The following is a 20,403-nucleotide window of genomic DNA, read 5'->3' as shown; positions in this document are numbered from 1 at the left end:
ATATCATGTTTCCATTAGCACTTCATTCCCTACATTAGAAATGCTTCAGCCTTTTTTTTATTAAAGAGGGTGTGAATTTCTTGATTATTTAGGTTGCATCCTTACTGTTGAGGGTAGTAATGTGAATGCTGATGATATCATGAGATATTTAGGTATCTCTTAGGAGACTCCCAAATCATGAATTAGCTAGAAGGAACTGAAAGCATAGGAAAGCTACTTTATTCTTGAGGTATAACAGTATTAGAAATAGTTCTTGGTCCAGAGGGTGAATACTTGCCAAGTGGAAGATGGTTGCTTTTTACAGACTTCTGTAAGAATTGTTGTTCCTACCTTAAAGTTCTGTCCTGTTATTCTGGAATAAAGAGCAGGTCCCATTGTTCATGAGTGGAGAGCCTTCAGACACAAGACCATATGCAGCCTTCAGTTTAATTTCATGCATCTTTCAGCCAATATCAAAAGTCTGAAATGCATTTAGTGAGCAGTGTTGATCTTAGTGAGCTCAGTGAGTAGTTGGCACCTGTTGTTTGGGGCTAACTTAAGGATGAATAAACGTGAACAATGTGTGTTGGCCTAGTACAGTATTCAGTCTCTCCTAATTCATGCTCCAAATGAGCTAACTGAAGTAACTGTACTGAACAGTAACTGAAGGCTGAAGAAACGAGATTTTTCAAACCTAGTAAGAGGAAATCTTACCATGCTGGGTTACTATTGGCAGAAGAGGAGTCTGCAACAAAACTACCACGAAGTGAGAGAAAACTTATTATATCATTCGAGAAAAGAGGCAGGTGCAACGGCTAAAATCAGAACCCGGGGAGCAAATCCGTTTACTGAACGTGCCCATTCATCCAGGACGTGGAGGTGGGAGATGGATTGACTGAGTGCCGCCACTCTTAACGGCGACATGCACAGTTGCCCTCCCATTTTCCCCGGTTTTGCAAAAACGTCTCCCCTCAAAATTTTTGTTTTAAACTTTTCAACATGGTTACAAAGCCAGCAGAAACCAGCGGAGGTGTCTTCTTCTCCGAACGTCGGTGAAGTAATCGAGTTTCCGTTTCAGCAAAAGAAGAGCTCTGACGGCTCCTCGTCCCTCCTGGCATCTTCGATAAGAAGAGGGACGTTTCCTGTTATGTGCTCGGGACCTTGGCGTTCAAGTCTGAGACGCCAAGCCCCTTTCCTGGCGGTAATTGCTCCGGAAAAGGCGAGCGGTGGGGAGTGGGGGGGGGGGGAGAGGAAAGCGAGCGGCAACGTTTCTGTGGAGCGAAAGTGGGGCGTAACAGGGAGCCGGCCGCGGCGGCTGCTTCGCTATTCCGGCCGAGTAGCCTTTGGGCAGCCGGAGCTGGCTCTGGTCCCTCGCGCGGACGCTTCCCCTGACCGGCGGCTTTTCAGGAAGGCGCCCAAGACTTGCGAAGGTTCAAGGCGTTCCTGGCGGGTCGGGGAGCCGCTGGGGGGAGTCTCCCGTTGGTGCGCACCTCTCCAGCCGCTCTCTTTCCTGCCCGCCCAAGAGGCGGGGATAGGCGGGCAGAAGGAGCCGAGCCGAGCCGGGCTAGTTTGCCGCGGAGAGCGAAGGCTCTGGGTCGGAAGGATTCCTCTGCGCGGGGAAAGAAAGCGGCGGCGACCATGCCTGGCAGCGATACCGCCCTAGCTGTGGACAGGACTTACTCCGACCCGGAGCGGCACCCTCGCTTCAAGTCCCGGGTAACTAGCCTAGTCTGTTCTAGCTCCTGTTCCCTTCGAGGCTGCCGGTTGAACAACTCCCCACATTCCTTCTCCTGCCTTTAATTCGGGACAACCTCGCCCGCCGGGGCTGCCTCAATCCTGATATTGAGCGCGCTTCCTTCTGGGACTGCCCTGCCTGCCTTCGGTTGTGCTCTGTGGCCTCCGGGTTGCCGGGGTTGCAGTCGGTCAGCGTCCAAAAGCGGCTCCGGTCGGCATATGGGGGTACAGCTGGGGTGCTTCGCGAGTCGGGGTTCAGCTCGCCTTCACGGGCGAGCGGCTGCGCGGGATCGTGGGCCGTCAGCATTGCGCCGCTGTTGTTGCCTCCTAGTTCTGTGCCTTTCGGACATTAGAGGCACTCACTTTGCCGGCCTGGTGTAAAAAGAGCTAAAAATAAATCGGGAGAACCTCTGGATAGCTTATTTCCTCGGCTTTAAGGTTTCGATTTCAGCGCTCTGCACGTGCTGAAGTAGCCAAAGTATCCTGAAAATTAACTCGAGTTTCACTATGTCCTCGTCCCTATAGTCTCTTGTGTCTGGCTAGGAATCTGCATTCTGCAGGCATTTGGTAATGGGCTTTAATCAGAGAAGAATGATTTGTGGTCCTTAACGCCTTCAGAAATTGTAAGCTACTTGAATTGTAATGGGGGAGAGAGAGAATTTCTAAAATAAATATAGAGTAATTGAATTAATTGACTTCATTTCTATTATTTAATTATTAATTTTATTTAATTTTATTATTATTATTGTCTAGTGCCAAGCACATTTTTCAGTAGCTTCACTTTTCTTTGGAAAACATAAGGTCCAGTATGGCTTTCCACTGAAAACAGTCATCCATCCCTGCTTTAGCTGACAGTGTATGACAATTTCAAACACTGAAATATCTGACTGGTACTCAGGCAGAATGGATGTGATCTGTGTGATTGAAATGTGCCAGCTTAATTCAGATTTAACCAGACCAGTGGCATCATGGGTGGGGTTGGCGGGTTAAACTTCTCCAATGCCATTTCTGAGAGCTAATTTGTTTTTGCAAACATGAACCTCTCTGGGAATAGTTTAGACTAATAAAATGGGATGAAGAAGAGATTAAACCTGCCTTTCCTAATGATGTTGTCATAATAAATATTGGAAAATGTTACCAGGGCTTATTGAAAATAAAGATGAGGAATCCATTCCTACTACTCAGTCACTGATAGTGATTTTTGCAGCCACGTGCTGTTTCTCAGAGATTATGTGCAGTTATTTTTCCATAATTATCGTGAGACAGCAGTGAAATAAACATTACTAAAACCAGTAGTAAAAACGCAAGCTGGTGCTCTCCAAATATGTTAGCCTGTAAGCATTTCCCTACCGCTCAGTTGAAATGCTATTGACCTATCCGTGAATTAGCAGAAAATCAAATGGGCATGAAATTTGCTTTCCACAGTACCAATCCCTCTCCTGCTTCTGTTTCATGTCAGTGCAGCTGTCTGTCTTCCCTTCAGGGTGTGGGATGACATAGAGTAACAGATTTGATTCAGTCTGAAGTTGTCCTTGGACAGTGATGGAATAAGAGGAAAGATGTTACTTCAATAGAGGGATGAAATTACTTACCTTCCTTACCAGTTTGGAAGTGCACGCGGTTAAAACCAGGAAGTAATGACACCTGGGCGGGTGGGCAGAACTTTGCTCTGCCATTGCTACCAGATCACTGAACTACTGGCCACGATCACTATCGGATTGCGTGATCCGGTCCGATGTGGGAGCATTTCACCCCTGCTTCAACTCCATAACAGCTCAGGAAACTTTTTTTTTTAATTGAAAAAGTTTTACAACAACAATTAAATTTTTCCCCTCCTCTCCCTCCCCTCCTCCTTCCTCCCTCCCTCCAAAACCCCCCTCCCCACCCCCAACTTCCCGGAGCAAACACAAGGTATAGTTCAATAAACAAACAGTCATACATTAAATTTTTAAAATCTAACACAATTATAATCCTTCTCTCTCACATAACCTGACTTCTTCCATTAAAATCAAAAACAACATCCTTCATTCAAAGGCAATCTGAAATTTCTTAATCTGATATCTATTTTGAATATAATCAATCCAATTCTTCCATTCATTTAGATATTTTTCTTGAGTACTGTCTTTCAAGAAGGCTGAGATTTTAGCCATCTCAGCCAAATTGGAAACTTTCAATATCCATTCTTCTATTGTGGGTAATTCTTTTTTCTTCCAATATTGTCCAATCAACAGTCTTGCTGCTGTTATTAAGTTCAAAATCAATTTAGTCTCAATCACTGTACAGTCTGTTGTTATTCCCAAAAGGAAAAATTGTGGTAGGAACTTTATCTTCTTCTTCAGAACATTCTGCATAATCCACCAAATTCTTATCCAGAAAGACTTAATTTTCTTACAAGTCCACCATACATGAAAATATGTAGCATCATCACAATTACATCTCCAACATTTCGCTTGCATATCTGGATACATACATGATAATTTCTTAGGATCTAAATGCCATCTATAAAACATCTTATAAAAATTTCCCTTAAATTCTGCGCTTGCGTAAATTTAACATTTCTAACCCAAATTTTTTCCCATGTTTCCAACATTATTGGTTCCTGAATATTCTGTGCCCATTTTATCATACAATCCTTTATTAAATCTCTTTCAGAATCTATTTCTATCAACACATTATACAATCTCTTTATATGCCCCTGGGTTTGATTTCTAATTTGTTTAACCAAATTTTCTTCATTTTGAATAACACCAATTTTCTGATCTTCTTTCCATCTAGCCTTTAACTGTCCATATTGAAACCAAGTATAATTTCTCCCTTCTTCTTTTAATGTCTCCAAAGATTTTAGCTGTAAATTTCCCCTCTCATTATATAAAAGATCTTTATAAGTAATCATTTCTTGTTCCTGTTCTATATTTATATTCTCTACTGCATGCCGAGGACTTGCCCATATAGGAATTTTATAATTTAACTTATAATAATATTTTTCCAGACACGCAGAACAGCTCAGTAAACTTAAAGCTGTCTTACCCATGGGCTGGCCCTAAGGTGAAAGAAACATCATAGGGATATGGCAGAAATGTTGTAAAGTTGTTGAAATATCCCACTCCTTAGAAATATCCACTGAAAACAGCTGCCTATCCCTGCCTTCAGCTGACAGTGTACGACCATTTCAAACACTGAAATATCTGGCTGCAGATACTGAATGCAAGATCAGCCAGAATCCTACTTATCATATGCATGCTAATTAAAACCATATTGTTTGAGCTTGCTTGTTGGAGTGCTTTGGCTTTGAGTTGCTTCTGGGCCTTATTATATCACATGTTTTACTTGTTCTTGGTTCTCTGTATTGTAAACTTTAATTTGAATATGTTAGAATTTAAGTACTGGAAATAAACTAAAAACAAATAGCTAATGTAAACATTACATAGAAGTAGTAAGAACCTATACAGTCAGTAAAAACAAGACCAGGAGCTGACTGTGGCTCAGATAATGAGCTTCTTCTTGCAAAATTTAGGCTTAAACTAAAGAAAGTAGGGAAAAGTACCTGGCCACTCAGGTATGAACTAAATCATATCCCTGATGAATATACAGTAGAGGTGACAAATAGATTTAAGGAATTAGATCCGATAGACAGAGTGCCTGAAGAACTATGAACGGAGGTTCGCAACATTGTACAAGAGGTAGCAACTAAATCAATTCCAAAGAAAGAAAGGCAAGAAAGCAAAATGGCTGTCTGAGGAAGCTTTGCAAATAGCTGAGGAAAGAAGAGAAGCGAAAGGCAAAAGAGAAAGAGAAAGATACACCCAGTTAAATGCAGAATTCCAGAGAATAGCTAGAAGAGATAAGAATGCATTCTTAAATGAACAGTGCAAAGAAATAGAAGAAAACAATAGAATAGGGAGGACCAGAGCTCTCTTCAAGAAAATTGGGAGATATGAAGGGAACGTTTCATGCAAAGATGAGCATGATAAAGGACCAGAATGGCAGGGACCTAACAGAGGCAGAAGAGATCAAGAAGAGGTGGCAAAATTACACAGAAGAACTATACAAGAATGAGCTTAACATCCCTGATAACCATGATGGGGTGGTCACTGACCTTGAGCCAGGCATCCTAGAATGTGAAGTCAAATGGGCCTTAGGAAATCTGAGCAACAACAAAGCTAGTGGAGGAGACAGTATTCCAGCGGAGCTATTCAAAATCTTAAAAAACGACACAGTAAAAGTGCTGCACCCAATTTGCCAGCAAATTTGGAAAACTCAACAATGGCCACAGGATTGGAAAAGGTCAGTTTACATTCCAATTCCAAAGAAAGGCAATGCCAAAGAATGTTCAAACTATTGCACCATTGCACTCATTTCACATGCTAGTAATGTTATGCTTAAAATCCTACAAGCTAGGCTCCAGCAGTATGTGGATCAAGAACTACCAGAAGTACAGGCAGGATTTTGTAGAGGCAGAGGAACTAGAGATCAAATTGCCAACATACGGTGGATCATGGAGAAAGCTAGGGAGTTCCAGAAAAACATGTACTTTTGCTTCATTGACTATGCTAAAGCCTTTGATTGTGTGGATCACAACAAATTGTGGCAAGTTCTTAAAGAGATGGGAGTACCAGACCATCTTATTTGTCTCTTGAGAAACCTGTATGCGGGTCAAGAAGCAACAGTGAGAACTGGACATGGAACCATTGATTGGTTCAAAATTGGGAAAGGAGTCCGGCAAGGCTGTATACTATCACCATGTCTATTTAACTTATATGTAGAGCACATCATGAGAAATGTGGGGCTAGATGAATCAAAAATTGGAATTAAGATTGCCAGGAGAAATATCAACAACCTCAGATATGCAGATGATACCACTCTAATGGCAGAAAACGTAGAGGATCTAAAGAGCCTCTTGATACAGGTGAAGGAGGAGAGTGCAAAAGTTGGCTTGAAACTCAACATTAAGAAAACTAAAGTCATGACATCCGGCCTTCTCAATTCCTGGCAGATAGATGGTGAAGAAATGGAGGTAGTGACAGATTTTATTTTCCTGGGCTCCAAGATCACCGCAGATGGGGACTGCAGCCAAGAAATTAAAAGACACTTGCTCCTGGGGAGGAAAGCTATGGCAAATCTAGACAGTGTACTAAAAAGCAGAGACATCACCCTGCCAACAAAAGTGCGTATAGTCAAGGCTATGGTTTTCCCAGTTGCAATGTATGGCTGTGAAGGGTGGGAGAGGACAGGAAGGCCTGGAGGAACGTTGTCCATGGGGTTGCGAAGGGTCGGACACGACTTCGCAACTAACAACAACAAGTAGGAACCTATAATGGGCTTAGAGAACAACCATGGGAGACCAGAGGAAGAGCCAAAGCCTACACAATGGTCTGATAAAAGAAATCTGAGTCCAAAAAAAGGATGAGGGACGAGAAAGTATTTCAAAAAGTGAAACCAGGGAAGTGCTTTCAGACTTGCAAGATTCTGTTACTGTAACTTTAAAATAAAAATAGTATTAATACTCATGGTTCTGACTGCCTATCTGGACTACCTTGAAGGGCTGACACAATCCAATTTTTGTTACATTTTCGCATAATGTGCAAAGTATGGTAATTTGAGTCTGGTCATTTGTGCTTCAAGAACTCTGGAGTGATCTGTTCAATTATCCATTTCTTTGTTTTCTTGGCTGACCACCATATTCTTAGGAGTCTTCTCCAACAATAAAGTTCCAGAGTGTCAATACCCTCTCTAGACTGGTTCTCCAAACTCAATTTTTCATTCCCGTAGAATGTCACAGGGAAAACTGTTGCTTCATGATTCTGAACTTTCTAGACGTGACAGTTCACTGCTTTTGAATATCTGTTTCCAAGACTTTCTTTGTTATTCTACAAAAATAAAAGGAATAAAATAATAAAAGTATTATCTATTTTTTCTTCTATAGTTTAAATAAGTGATAGTTTAAATACTAATGTGAAATAACCCTGAATTGGAGAAATTTGAGATTTGGAGAAAAGCTTGGACTAAAATTATATTAGCTAGCATTTGCTTCACAGCTAACTTCAAATGGAGCAAAGGCTTGATTCCTCAGTAGGTAAAACTACATCTGTTTAATAAAAATAAAATAATAACTTGTTTATTTGCATAAATATTTTGCCTGATCTATGACTTTTTCTAAAATGAGGCTACTGCTTCAAAACTGATGAATTGCACAGCTTGAAACATTGCTTGGATTACTTATCTGTGTTGGGAAAGGTTAAGAATCTTCCTCTTCTGAAATGTTAGTATCTCCTTTTGGGCCTTCCATTTCATCATATACATTGTATGGATAAGCAAATATTTCCTTACAATTAAATATTTAAAATAAACTCATTTGCATGCCTTTGACATTGGTACATTACCTTAGTAGAATCTCTATTCCCTGCGTACAATTAAATTATTCTGTAATGAAATTAATATTTATTTTTGTTAACTTTACCTAGGAAATATATAGATTATGTTGGTGGGAAGTGTTTAATATTTCTACTACTTTCATAGTTCCTGAGATTCTGTCCAAGGATATTATCCGTAGTGGAGAGGGAAGGTATTGTTTTAAAAAACTGGATAAAATGGGTTATCCTTCTTGCCAGCTTCATATTTATGAGAAACCCTATCATACTATTTCTTAATTTATGTAAGTGGAATTTCTGTGTAACAAGATCTTGGCACAGAGAATATTGTGTTCATGCTTTTTTTTTGAAATGAAGAGATGACAGTTCTAATCTTACTTTCCAGAGTAAAAACTATTTTTGTTTAGAAGGAAGGGTTATGGAAATGAATAGGCAAGACACACAAGAAACCTGCTAACACAGATATGTGATCCAAAGAACTAGAAAATAAACCTCTTCCAGATGGAGTAATGGAAGAATCCAAATGTTATTAACATTATCACCTGATTGACAGATGAATATATAGTTTCAATCTATCCATAACCACTGTTGTCAAAATACATATTGCAGCTGTTCCTATTGCTTGAAAAGACATCTCTTTTTAAGAGACAGCCAAGAAAGTCATATTAGGTATTATTGATATAATTTATAAGAACTAGTTATTATCTGTCTATTTATTATATCACACAATATTGCAGGATTGTTAGGAAGTTCTTCATTTTGAAAGAAGATTCTGTTTTGCCTTGCTTTGGTGCGCATTTGTTGAATCATTCATGGTTCCAATGAACTGAATTTTAAAATATTCACTTCATCAGTGCTTTAAAATTAATTTTTTCTAATTAATATAGTAAAATATTAATTGTAGGACATAGATTAAATAAGAACCCTTCTCCTTTACATTACTACATAAGGACCGTTAATAGATGTCAATAATACATATGTAGGTCTTCAATGTAAGAGGGTTGATAATTTATATAATTTACTAAGAGTTCTAGTTAATGATTCCATTTTTCTCCATAGTTTTAAAAAGTACTAGAACTTTATTAGAGAAGTTATAATATTTTGCATTTTATAGCTTTTTATATTTTGCATTTTATATATAAAATTACCCGTTACTTGTCCCAGCTTCTGCCAACCTAGCAGTTTCAAGAGCACATAAAAATGCAAGTAGAAAAAATAGGGACCACCTTTGGTGGGAAGGCAACAGTGTTCCGTGCGCCTTTGGCGTTGAGTCATGCTGGCCACATGACCACGGAGACGTCTTCGGACAGCGCTGGCTCTTCGGCTTTGAAACAGAGATGAGCACGCCCCCTAGAGTCAGGAATGGCTAGCACGTATGTGCGAGGGGAGCCTTTACCTTTTTAGCCTTGTAGGTTTTTTCCCTCTCTCTAAAATCTTTAGTCCCCTCTAAGATGCAGTTTTTAAATCCTGACATTATTCGTCCCTTTTATGTCTTTCAAAAACCAAAACAGATCCTATGAAATCTATTTGCTGTTTAAAATTTCAAAACCTTTTTGTAAAAGTTTTAATATTACAAATATATCTGGATCCTTATTCAATTTACAAATTTTAAGATCAAAATCTTATTTAGCTTTTTGCTGTTAATTTCACATTCTTTAGGTTCTCAAGCTTATAATTATGTTTGTTCAGATTTGAAGATTAACTCTCCCAATAAAGGCTTTTCAAACATCTCTAATAACTTTAAAATGTTTTATAGGCAATTTTCAAAGGTGATTAAAGAGTGAGATTTGCGAACTTAGTGTCCTTTAAATGGCTCTACCATGTTTGTGAGCAATTCCTTAGTCTCCCAGCACCCAACCCCTGTGCCTAAAACCTTTGAAAATAGCTGTTGAGCACAAGGAAGAACTGACCAGAGCACATTTGCTCTTTTCTTTATCTGGAGAGGTTCCAAGGTCCTAGTCTATTCTCTGGTTCCTTGGTCTTTTCCATGGTTGTCAGCTCTGTGAAACTTCAGTTCACTATATCTCCTTTTGGAAGACCTTATAAGAATCACATTTTCTCTTCATTCATTCATTCATCCATCTATCCATCCATCCATCCATTTTCTTTTTTCTGTAATTTCACTTCTTTCCTTTCTTCCATCCTTGCTTTTTTTTAAGATTCCTTCCTAATGCTATTTAATGTACACATTTCATATATACATGTATAATCATATACATAAAATCATCTGTCCCACATTCAGAATCGTACATCTCCAAGTATCTTCTACTAACTCAACCAATATTTCATCACCTATTATTAAACCAAACATTTTTTGGCTGTTCTTAGACATTTTTTCTATCCTCAATCCTTTGTTTGATTCTTCTGACAGTTTGTAGATAGATACTACTGAAAAACGTAGAAAGACTCATAGCTGGCAGACATTTCTGAAGTGGTATGCAGGAAACGAAGGTACTCTATTTTGCACTCTTGTCATAGTTGTTGTCTCTATGCAAAATTTTCATATGTGATGCCAGCTGGCATGATGCCTGTATATTCTGGAGGTTATTGGGTTTAATCTTTGGAGTAGACTTTGATTTATTTGTCAGTACTAATGTTTACACAGAAGTCATCCTGGCATATTTAGCTATCCAGTTTCACTTTTATAGCATAAAAGTAAGCAAGTGGTGCCTGTTCATGAACTGACTGAGTAAGCTGTGCATCAGTATTGGAGCACCTTCATTTCTACATGAAGCTTTCCAGTCCCAACTTTTTTGCTTTGCCAGGTACCCTGATAGATGAGGACATGTCCAGAAACCCTTACCCCAAGTAACCACCCTGAATCTCAGAGCAGCTGTGTAAAGCAAATCCAGAAGAGAAAAAGAAGGTAATGTGGTAAAAATAGTGACATATCAGAAAGCTCACCAGGCTTCCTTTAGCCTCTGGGTAAAGTATCATCAGAATATTCCTAGGCGACTGTGCCTGTTGACCAAATAGGGGCAACCCAGCTTCTGTTTTAGATAAAACAGAATAATGTGTTAATTGTTCTTTCCTCAGCTGCTATCCTATGCTGGGATTCATGTGGTGGGTAAAACATAGTTTTCTTCCCAGAATTGTCTATCACAAAGCACATTGGCATTTTCTCACTGTACGTCCCAAAGTATGACCTGAAAAGTTTATTTTCTGCCATGTCCTCATGCCATTGCCTTGATTTCATCTTGAACCCATAGCTGAGACCGTAAAGTCATTCGTAGTTGTTTCAACATTAAAGTAGAATTTTCAACATTAAAAGTAGAATTTTTCCTTTTAAAAGGAAAAAAAAAGCAGCACAGTTTTGCTGGTGAATGTGAGTGTGTGTGTGTGTGTGTGTGAGAGAGAGAGAGAGAGAGAAAAGGGATGCAGTTCACTTAACATCCAGTTGATGTTGCAGTCAAGTAATCCCTGAGAAAAGAGATTTTGACACTGCCACCCATTTTAGGCTAATGTGGGTATATACCCCGTCATTTTGATTTGTAGCCATTCACGTTACAGCAGGGGTCTCCAACCTTGGCAATTTTAAGACTTGTGAACTTCAACTCCCAGAATTCCTCAGCCAGAGACCACTGCTTTACAGTGATTGGATTTACATTTACAATAATGCTGTAAAGCATTTAAATAATGCTTTACAGGACCATTCTTTCTGAGTGCTGCTCAGAATCCAAATCTTTCAAACATGGCTTCCTCCCATCCCCCCACCCCATCCCATACCAGACAAGTCTTGAAAGCACAGAGACCTGGATCAGCCTGCAGAGCAGCTGACTATTGCTGATAGTAGCAGGGGTGACCTGCACAGTGAAGTGAGAGGTAGAGCTGATTCTTCTGTTGTTTCAGAGTAGAGATATTTGCAAACCTTTCTGCTAGTGCTTGAACTGTTTTGAAAGGTGGGTTTAGCTGTATTCCAGAATAGGGCTAAACGGTATCAGTCACCAGCCTCTCTTTAAACTCATCAGTGCAAAAGGCTTGTTCAATATCGAGGGAATTTTCCAGGGACTAAATTCACCAGTCTAACCATCTATGAAATTGTGATTCCTTAGCTATTTCTATCCTTATCTCACGCGAGTGATTGGTGGATATTTCATTCCACTTAGTGATGTTTGGTGGGAAGGAAAGAAAACCAAGGGAATCCATCCTCATACCTGTATATTATAATCCATGACAGCATGATTTTGGGGTAACTTCCTTTAACCTGGTTTATTAATGAAATTTAAGACTTCATTCACACAGGCTAAATAAAAATAAAGCACAGTATGACTTAATGCAATATGTGAATCCAGTTTTGATTGATGATTCTGCTTTTGGAAGAAATTATGGAAACGGTTGTGCTGAGCTACTCCATTTAAGTACATGCTTATTGTGATTTTGTCACAATCTTTAAAAGGGAAAGAACCAGCACTGGTTCACGGCATGCCAGCAACTTGGCCGGACAAACAAAACCCCATCCATGGGATGCAGGCAGCACACAATTCCACACTCTCTCCAGTCCACAGAAAAAACCTTTCTCCACAGAACTGGTCCCTTGTGTCCAAAAGGTTGGGGGCCCTCTGACTTAGTCAGTGAGAAGTTCATTCTAGCATAGATTTGTTCTGTCCTGCAGTAGAAAAAGTTGCATTTAATTTTGTTTCATCACTCTTTTACTTTTCTTTCATTTCCTTTTTTACTCTTACTTTATGTGTCAGTTCTTTCCTGGCTTAAAATAAGTGCTGAGCACAAAGCTCTTTTAAGAGTTCTCAGTTCAATGTATTATTATTAGATTATTAGATTAGACAGATCCTTATTTGTAAGAAGGATTAAGCCAGGTTTTTCTAATTTAATTAAGTTCTTATGTGGAAAGGGAAGGGAAAAACCTGCCGTTTCAGTTTTTCAGTGATCAAGAAAAAACTTCAGGTGTTGTTGAAATTAAAAAGTTAGTTAGATATGAAAATAGGGGCCAAGCCAGAGCTGGCATTGCTGACTACTTGTAAATAATGTAATGTTTTTTAAAAAAATTATATGGTGCTATACTGTTTTGCTGTATGCTTGTCCTTTTCTTTCTTAGCTCCCTATAAAAACTACTATTTATGTACAAATTGGCAGCATTAGATAATTTGCATAGTACAGGGAGTTTCCCACTTTCACAAGAAGGGTTTCTGTTTTACTATAACTTCTCACTCAGTATCGTTGATGGTCTCAGGAGAAAAGCACTTGTTCAAAAAATAAAACTGGTTTGTCTGGGTATATATGTATCTACTTTTTAGTGAAAATAAAATGAAAATTCTAGTTTACAACTGTAAACTGCAAATACACAGAACATTTGCTTTAGTACAGCCATAAATGGAATATCTAATTAAACTTAATTTTTTACTCAAAGCACTTTTCCCCCCACAACAACAACCACCCTATGAAGTGGGTTGGCCTGAGAGAGAGTGACTGGCTTAATATCACCTAGTTTGCTTTCATCCTTAATGTGGGACTAGAACTCAGAATCTCAAAAAGCATAGTTTCATACTGCCACTTTACACATAATGAGATCAAAAATTGAAATTCGTGGCCCTGTCCCGAGTTTTGGCAAGCTATGGGTTATTTGATGGATCATCTCTTCCTAATCATATCTGCCAATCCCATCATGTCCAGCATAAGTATGCTGCATGTTCCCTCTGTTAAAGTGATACATCTGGTGAGACCCAGAAGATGGGCCTTTTTTGTTATGTAGAACATTCTTTTCCCTGAGATAAAACTAGCTCATCCTTGGCAACCTCTGGCAGCCTCAAAATATGTATATGTATAACCCTGTTGGGGATCTCAAGGAAACTAGATAACTGGTGCAATGGCTACATGTTCATTCTATTGAAAATGATCTCTTTTAGTTTTTCTTAACAATATTGATTTCTTAAGCATGGAATACTTAATTGTTATAATGGTTGCTTTTTTATTGTACACTACCCAGAGTCATATTAGTGTGATGAGCAGTTATAAAAATATGAGGAATAAATAAAGTAAATAAAAAGTCTTCCCAGACATACATAAAAAAGAGAGAAAGGACAAAAGAACAGCTTGCTACTATGCACAGATCTTGTTCCATGCTGAGGCAAAGAAAAAAACTAACAGAGTAACAACAGCACTTAGACTTATCCACAATGCTTTACAGCACTCACTGAGCGGTTTACAGAGGCAGTATATTGCCCCCAACAATCTGGGTCCTCATTTTACCAACCTCAGAAGGCTAGAAGGCTGAGTGAACCTTGAGCTGGTCAGGATTGAACTCCTGGCAGTGGGCAGTCAGCCTGCAAAACTGCATTCTAACCATTATGCTGCCATGGCTCCTTGACAGAAACCTATCAATTCAAACCTTACCCACTTTACACTTTATTTACAAAATTGTAAAGCCATTATTCCTGCTAGAATAACTGCCACCGTGGATGAACTTCAATAGTCCATACAATTGGGAAATTGCCCTAGACTTGGAAGAACTTTAATATTTCCAGCCGAAAAATGGTTTGTGGTTCCTCTTGCCTCACAGCTGAGCCATAAGTGAATCTGCTCAGTTATTATAGAGGGAGATGGCACACATGGTGCAGTGGAATAGAAATGATCTGGAACAATTCCCATTTATATGAAACAAATTATGAAGGGAATAGAGAAACTGTAAAATGCCTGGACAAAATATTTGTTTTCCTCTGAGACTTGTAAATTAAGTTGTATTTTCCAGATCACAGCATTACCATTAAAAAACCTGTACCCTGAAATTAGACTGGCCTCAATCCTTGTCAGAAAAACCTAAAGGGCTGGTTTTGTTCCCGGACATGTGGGTTAGCAGGTTAGTCTGAGTCCATGGGATTTTGTGGTTTTTGTTGTTACCTGGATGTAGCATGTGGTAGCTGTTTGAAGAGAGAAAAAGATAGTTTGCATTTATTTTTTAATATATTCTGGTTTGTTATTGTTTGAAATATTTTGGAAGGTTTTTATTGCATTGCTAGCCACCCAGAGTCACTCTAGTGAGATGGGTAGGTCACATTAAACAAATGAAGTATTAAATAATATCTATTCCAATGCGACTAAACAAATTTTTGAATCTTTCAAAATGTAAATTACAATACATACAATATAGTGGTGAAACTCACTTTTTTTTTTACTACTTGGTTCTGTAGGCGTGGCTTGGTGGGCATGGCAAGGGAAGGATATTGCAAAATCTCCATTCCCACCTGACTCTGGGGCCAGCCAGAGGTGGCATATGCCAGTTCTCCGAACTACTCAAAATTTCTGCTACTGGTTCTCCAGAACCTGTCAGAACCTGCTTTATTTCACCCCTGATACAATGTCTTCTGACTCTGAAAGGCCCATAAAATTTTATACATTTCCTATTCTTTTACTTAGTGATTTTATTTTATAGTGTTCATGAGAGTAATGACTAGTAGACTGGCTTTCAAGATAAATATACAGTTTGATTTGTATAAGCCAGGTATATTTGTCAAGCCATTTTAAGCTAATAAAATGGTAATATATGACTTTTGAATCTCCAATAATTGACAAGTTGAATATTACAGCAGCTATGGCACATACTTTTCAAGCCTGAGGTTAATTTTTAAACTGCTGAGCCATGCTACATTCATAGGCCTGACAGTATTTAAGAAACCATAATATAATTTTACAAAATTGTAAAGCCATTATTCCTGCTAGAACAACTGCCACCGTGGATGAACTTCAATAGTCCATACAATTGGGAAATTGCCCTAGCCTTGGAAGAACTTTAATATTTCCAGCCGAAAAATGGTTTGTGGTTCCTCTTGCCTCACAGCTGAGCCATAAGTGAATCTGCTCAGTTATTATAGAGGGAGATGGCACACATGGTGCAGTGGAATAGAAATGATCTGGAACAATTCCCATTTATATGAAACAAATTATGAAGGGAATAGAGAAACTGTAAAATGCCTGGACAAAATATTTGTTTTCCTCTGAGACTTGTAAATTAAGATGTATTTTCCAGATCACAGCATTACCATTAAAAAACCTGTACCCTGAAATTAGACTGGCCTCAATCCTTGTCAGAAAAACCTAAAGGGCTGGTTTTGTTCCCGGACATGTGGGTTAGCAGGTTAGTCTGAGTCCATGGGATTTTGTGGTTTTTGTTGTTACCTGGATGTAGCATGTGGTAGCTGTTTGAAGAGAGAAAAAGATAGTTTGCATTTATTTTTTAATATATTCTGGTTTGTTATTGTTTGAAATATTTTGGAAGGTTTTTATTGCATTGCTAGCCACCCAGAGTCACTCTAGTGAGATGGGTAGGTCACATTAAACAAATGAAGTATTAAATAACATAATATCTATTCCAATTCGACTAAACAAATTTTTGAATCTTTCAAAATGTAAATTACAATACATACAATATAGTGGTGAAACTCACATTTTTTTTTACTACTTGGTTCTGTAGGCGTGGCTTGGTGGGCATGGCAAGGGAAGGATACCGCAAAATTTTGATTCCTACCCCACTCTAGGAAAAGGATAGTGCAATATCCCCATTCCCTCCCCACTCCTAGGAGAAGGATATTGCAAAATCTCCATTCCCATCTGACTCTGGGGCCAGCCAGAGGTGGCATATGCCAGTTCTCCGAACTACTCAAAATTTCTGCTACTGGTTCTCCAGAACCTGTCAGAACCTGCTTTATTTCACCCCTGATACAATGTCTTCTGACTCTGAAAGGCCCATAAAATTTTATACATTTCCTATTCTTTTATTTAGTGATTTTATTTTATAGTGTTCATGAGAGTAATGACTAGTAGACTGGCTTTCAAGATAAATATACAGTTTGATTTGTATAAGCCAGGTATATTTGTCAAGCCATTTTAAGCTAATACAATGGTAATATATGACTTTTGAATCTCCAATAATTGAACAAGTTGAATATTACAGCAGCTATGGCATATACTTTTCAAGCCTGAGATTAATTTTTAAACTGCTGAGCCATGCTACATTCATAGGCCTGACAGTATTTAAGAAACCATAATATAATTTTACAAATTTCTGATGACCCAGTGTTTAATATGTATATAAAAATGGTAATATTACCCTAAATATTATGGCTGGTTGTAAAACTATTATAATTTGCTAGTTTTAAATTGTCTTGTTATACTATTTGAAATGACAGCTTTTTTCAAACTATGATTTATGATTTGCATGTGTTTCAAAGCCAATTAGTTTACATTTCTTTGGTAGACTATAGTTGGACAACCTTGAGCAACCTTGGACAACCTTGAGTACAGCATTGAGACCAAGTCTTTGAAACTGCCCTCTGAATTCTAAAGATTGTACTTAAAAGTTAGTTATAATGGGTAATACCATGTCTTTCTATTATATTACTACTAACTAGGGTGGATAAAATTTAATGATAAAAAAAATCGGATATTTTTAATTTAAATCTGATTTTTTTAATTTAAATCAGATTTTTTAAAAATCAAATTTATTTTAATAAAATGCTTTTGGAGTAAAAATCTATCTAAAGATAGTTTTCTATTTAAGATACATTAATAATTTAGTTTATTCAGCATGAAATGGAGCTTAGTTATGTAGCATGAGGCTATTATATATTCTGCAATATTTACATTTATGGTAAACTCATTCAATGAATCCAAGCTCTGCAAGCTAAATAGGAAACCTTCATTTTGTTTGCAAATAATAATATAAAATAATAATATTAAAGATTCTAATTGCCAGCAAGAATGAGTCCTTACAATTAAAGAATTACAGTCCTTACAATTAAAGAACACCTGTCATTTCAGATCCATCACCGCCCTGAGTCCTTCGGGAGAAGGGCGGTATAAAAATTTGATAAATAAATAAATCATGGCAGTGCCTGTTAGCGGGCATCCACTCACCTGTTGTCCTCCATGTCCCTCACCATGTTTTGTCACTGCTGCATCACCAGCCATCCCATTAAAGTGAATGGGACTGTTGGTGAGGCAACAGTGGGTCAGAGGGGGAGCCGCTGTGGGACAGAGATGACAGTTGCTTTTTAAAAATTATGATTTAAATAGAGTTGATTTAAATCAAGCCTTTGTACTAGTCATTTAAATCATGATTTAAATTGTGATTTAAATCATATTCACCCTGCTACTATACTTGTGTCAGGAGAACTGAAGTGCTTCAAGATTGAGAGAATTAGCTGGTGATATCACTGTTGCCAAGGCTCTTTTCATGTCTTGTTGAACTACCCACCAAAGTGGTACCCATCTATCTTCCCATGGTCCCTAGCTTTTGAACTGCTGAGTCAGCAGAAGCTGGAGCTAGTGATGGGAGCTCCCCCTGCCACATGGCAGCAATTGGGTCTTGAACACGAGCCTGCTGATCATCAGCCCAGCATCCTAACCACATGAGCCACCACGCTCCATGTTTTTCTGTTGAAATAAAAAGACAATTTATGCAACAAAAATTGCATATATTAATCTATGAACTCTAATGTTCTGTAGTTGAATCTGCATACATTTATATATTCACCATGCTAACTTCCACCATAGTCTCATTCTCCCAAATCAGAATTTGCATAACTTTTAACTTCTTTCTGTGACTATTCAGAAGGTCAGTAGTCAGATGATTTAAAATAATTTTAGTATATACCGTTGCCCATTTTCTAATAAAAACAGACTGCTTTGATGGCAGCTTTGAGAGATTGGATTTGGCATTGGAATAATGTATAGCTAGTGGTTACACTTTAAATTTTTCATTGCTTTCAGAAATAGAATATGTAAACAATTCAAATTAAAATAGAACATCAAGAAAAACATACTTTGACAGCTGAAGATGCAAAAAAAAATTTATCCACATATGATCTACATCTATCTATAAAAGGAGCATTCTGAACCCTTTTGCTGAAAAATTACTCGGAGTACAATCCAGTGATAGTTAGATAGTTAGATAGTGTGATTTTTTTTTTACAAGGACCAGATTACAATAAATTTTAACTAGAAGTAGATTTGGACTATAGATATGGTACATATGGATTTTTATGTAAGAATACCAGAGCAGAGAATTATCTTCTTGCCTTAATGTTAACATGGTTACATGGTGTAAAAAAAGTACAATGAATGTTATGCTTTCAATATTTAGAAGGCCAATAATATGTGTTTAAAACAATGTTCGTTTGGTATAAGTGGTCAACCCTGAAACTTCCTAAGACTCCCTAAAGGGTTTGACTGCAGTACAAATTACAGGTGCCACTGCTACTTGCTCCCGTCAAAAGTTTAGTGCCCCCATTTCTCTTTTTTCTTTTCCTGTTAGTAGTCTTTAGAGTTAGCAAAATCTTGTTCAGTTAGTCCTGTGGTTTTGATGGAACAGTAGCTTCGAGTTCCTTAAAACTCACATTTCCTATTCTTCTTCGGAATAAATGCAAGAAATAGGAAGCACAGATCCCTATTATTGTCCCATAAGAGCTTCATGGAAACCCATGAAGGTTAAAAACCATAAGGAATGAATTGGATTATGAAAATTTCTGGCGGAAGACAATACTAACAGCTTACTTTGTCATTACAATAATATAAAACTGCCATATCTTATCTTTGCAATAATTTATTAAAATTTTAATTTTGGTAAAAGAAATTGTGCTCAGGTCAAAACTTTTGTTACCAATTTCTTTAATTAGTTAGGTACTGGTCTTTAAACATTGGCAGATGTGTTAAAGAAGGTTGCTTGATTAGAGATGAGATAATTATAATTTTGGTGGTATTTCAGCTGAGATAAATTTTATACCTGTCCTGTTAAATAATTAGTATTTAATTATATTAGATTGCCATATGGAAAGGTAATGTTAGGTAAATCATTTAAATATTAATAGCTTAGCTTGGCTTTCATCATTCAGTATTCATTTATAGCAGCTGGTTTGTACATTTAGCAAAGATGGTGATAAGCTTTTGTATTTATTAGGAATGGGCAAAGCCTTAAAAAGGATATCTCGTAATCTGGGGAAACATACATGTATAGTGCATGTATTTTCAAGTTGTTAAAGTACTGTGTTGTTTCTAAAGCTTATCCTGTAGTCTGGGAAGATGCAGGCAAAAAGACTGTGGTCCACTGAAATAAAATGTGATGTGTACATAATACAGCCATAACTATAGATGCAGGCACTTGTGCCTTGTAAATAACATGGTTGCTTTAATGATTGGTAGAGATGTACAGTACTTGTGTGCATTTCACACATAGTAAATCACCTTTAAAAAAAACTTTGTAGAGTTCCAGTATTTATTGCTTAACACTGACTGTGCTGAATGCTCATATTTATTGCACAACAAACCACCCAGGTTATTGTAATAGCAGTAGCATTTTATTGATTAGCCGTAAGGC

The 20,403-nt window shown here is 37.9% G+C and overlaps 1 protein-coding gene across 2 annotated transcripts in view; it reads left to right on the top strand.

The window, feature by feature from the left end:
• Positions 1-20,403, top strand: part of TMCC3 (transmembrane and coiled-coil domain family 3) — a 142,033-nt gene that overhangs the window by 86,630 nt on the left and 35,000 nt on the right. Inside the window, exon 1 of one of the 2 annotated variants that reach the window (XM_058190802.1) lies at positions 1,247-1,695. The exons of the other annotated variant lie outside the window; for it this stretch is intronic. Within the exon in view, the coding sequence (XP_058046785.1) occupies positions 1,618-1,695 (78 nt within the window). The 5' untranslated portion in view covers positions 1,247-1,617. Of the gene's footprint in view, positions 1-1,246; positions 1,696-20,403 lie in introns of those variants that run through there. 2 annotated transcript variants of the gene reach the window in all.

Source organism: Ahaetulla prasina, chromosome 7 (genome assembly GCF_028640845.1).
Source record: "Ahaetulla prasina isolate Xishuangbanna chromosome 7, ASM2864084v1, whole genome shotgun sequence".
Taxonomy (NCBI): Eukaryota; Metazoa; Chordata; class Lepidosauria; order Squamata; family Colubridae; genus Ahaetulla; species Ahaetulla prasina.
Note: the sequence above shows the minus strand (reverse complement) of the source record. Positions and strands in the feature narration are given on the sequence as shown.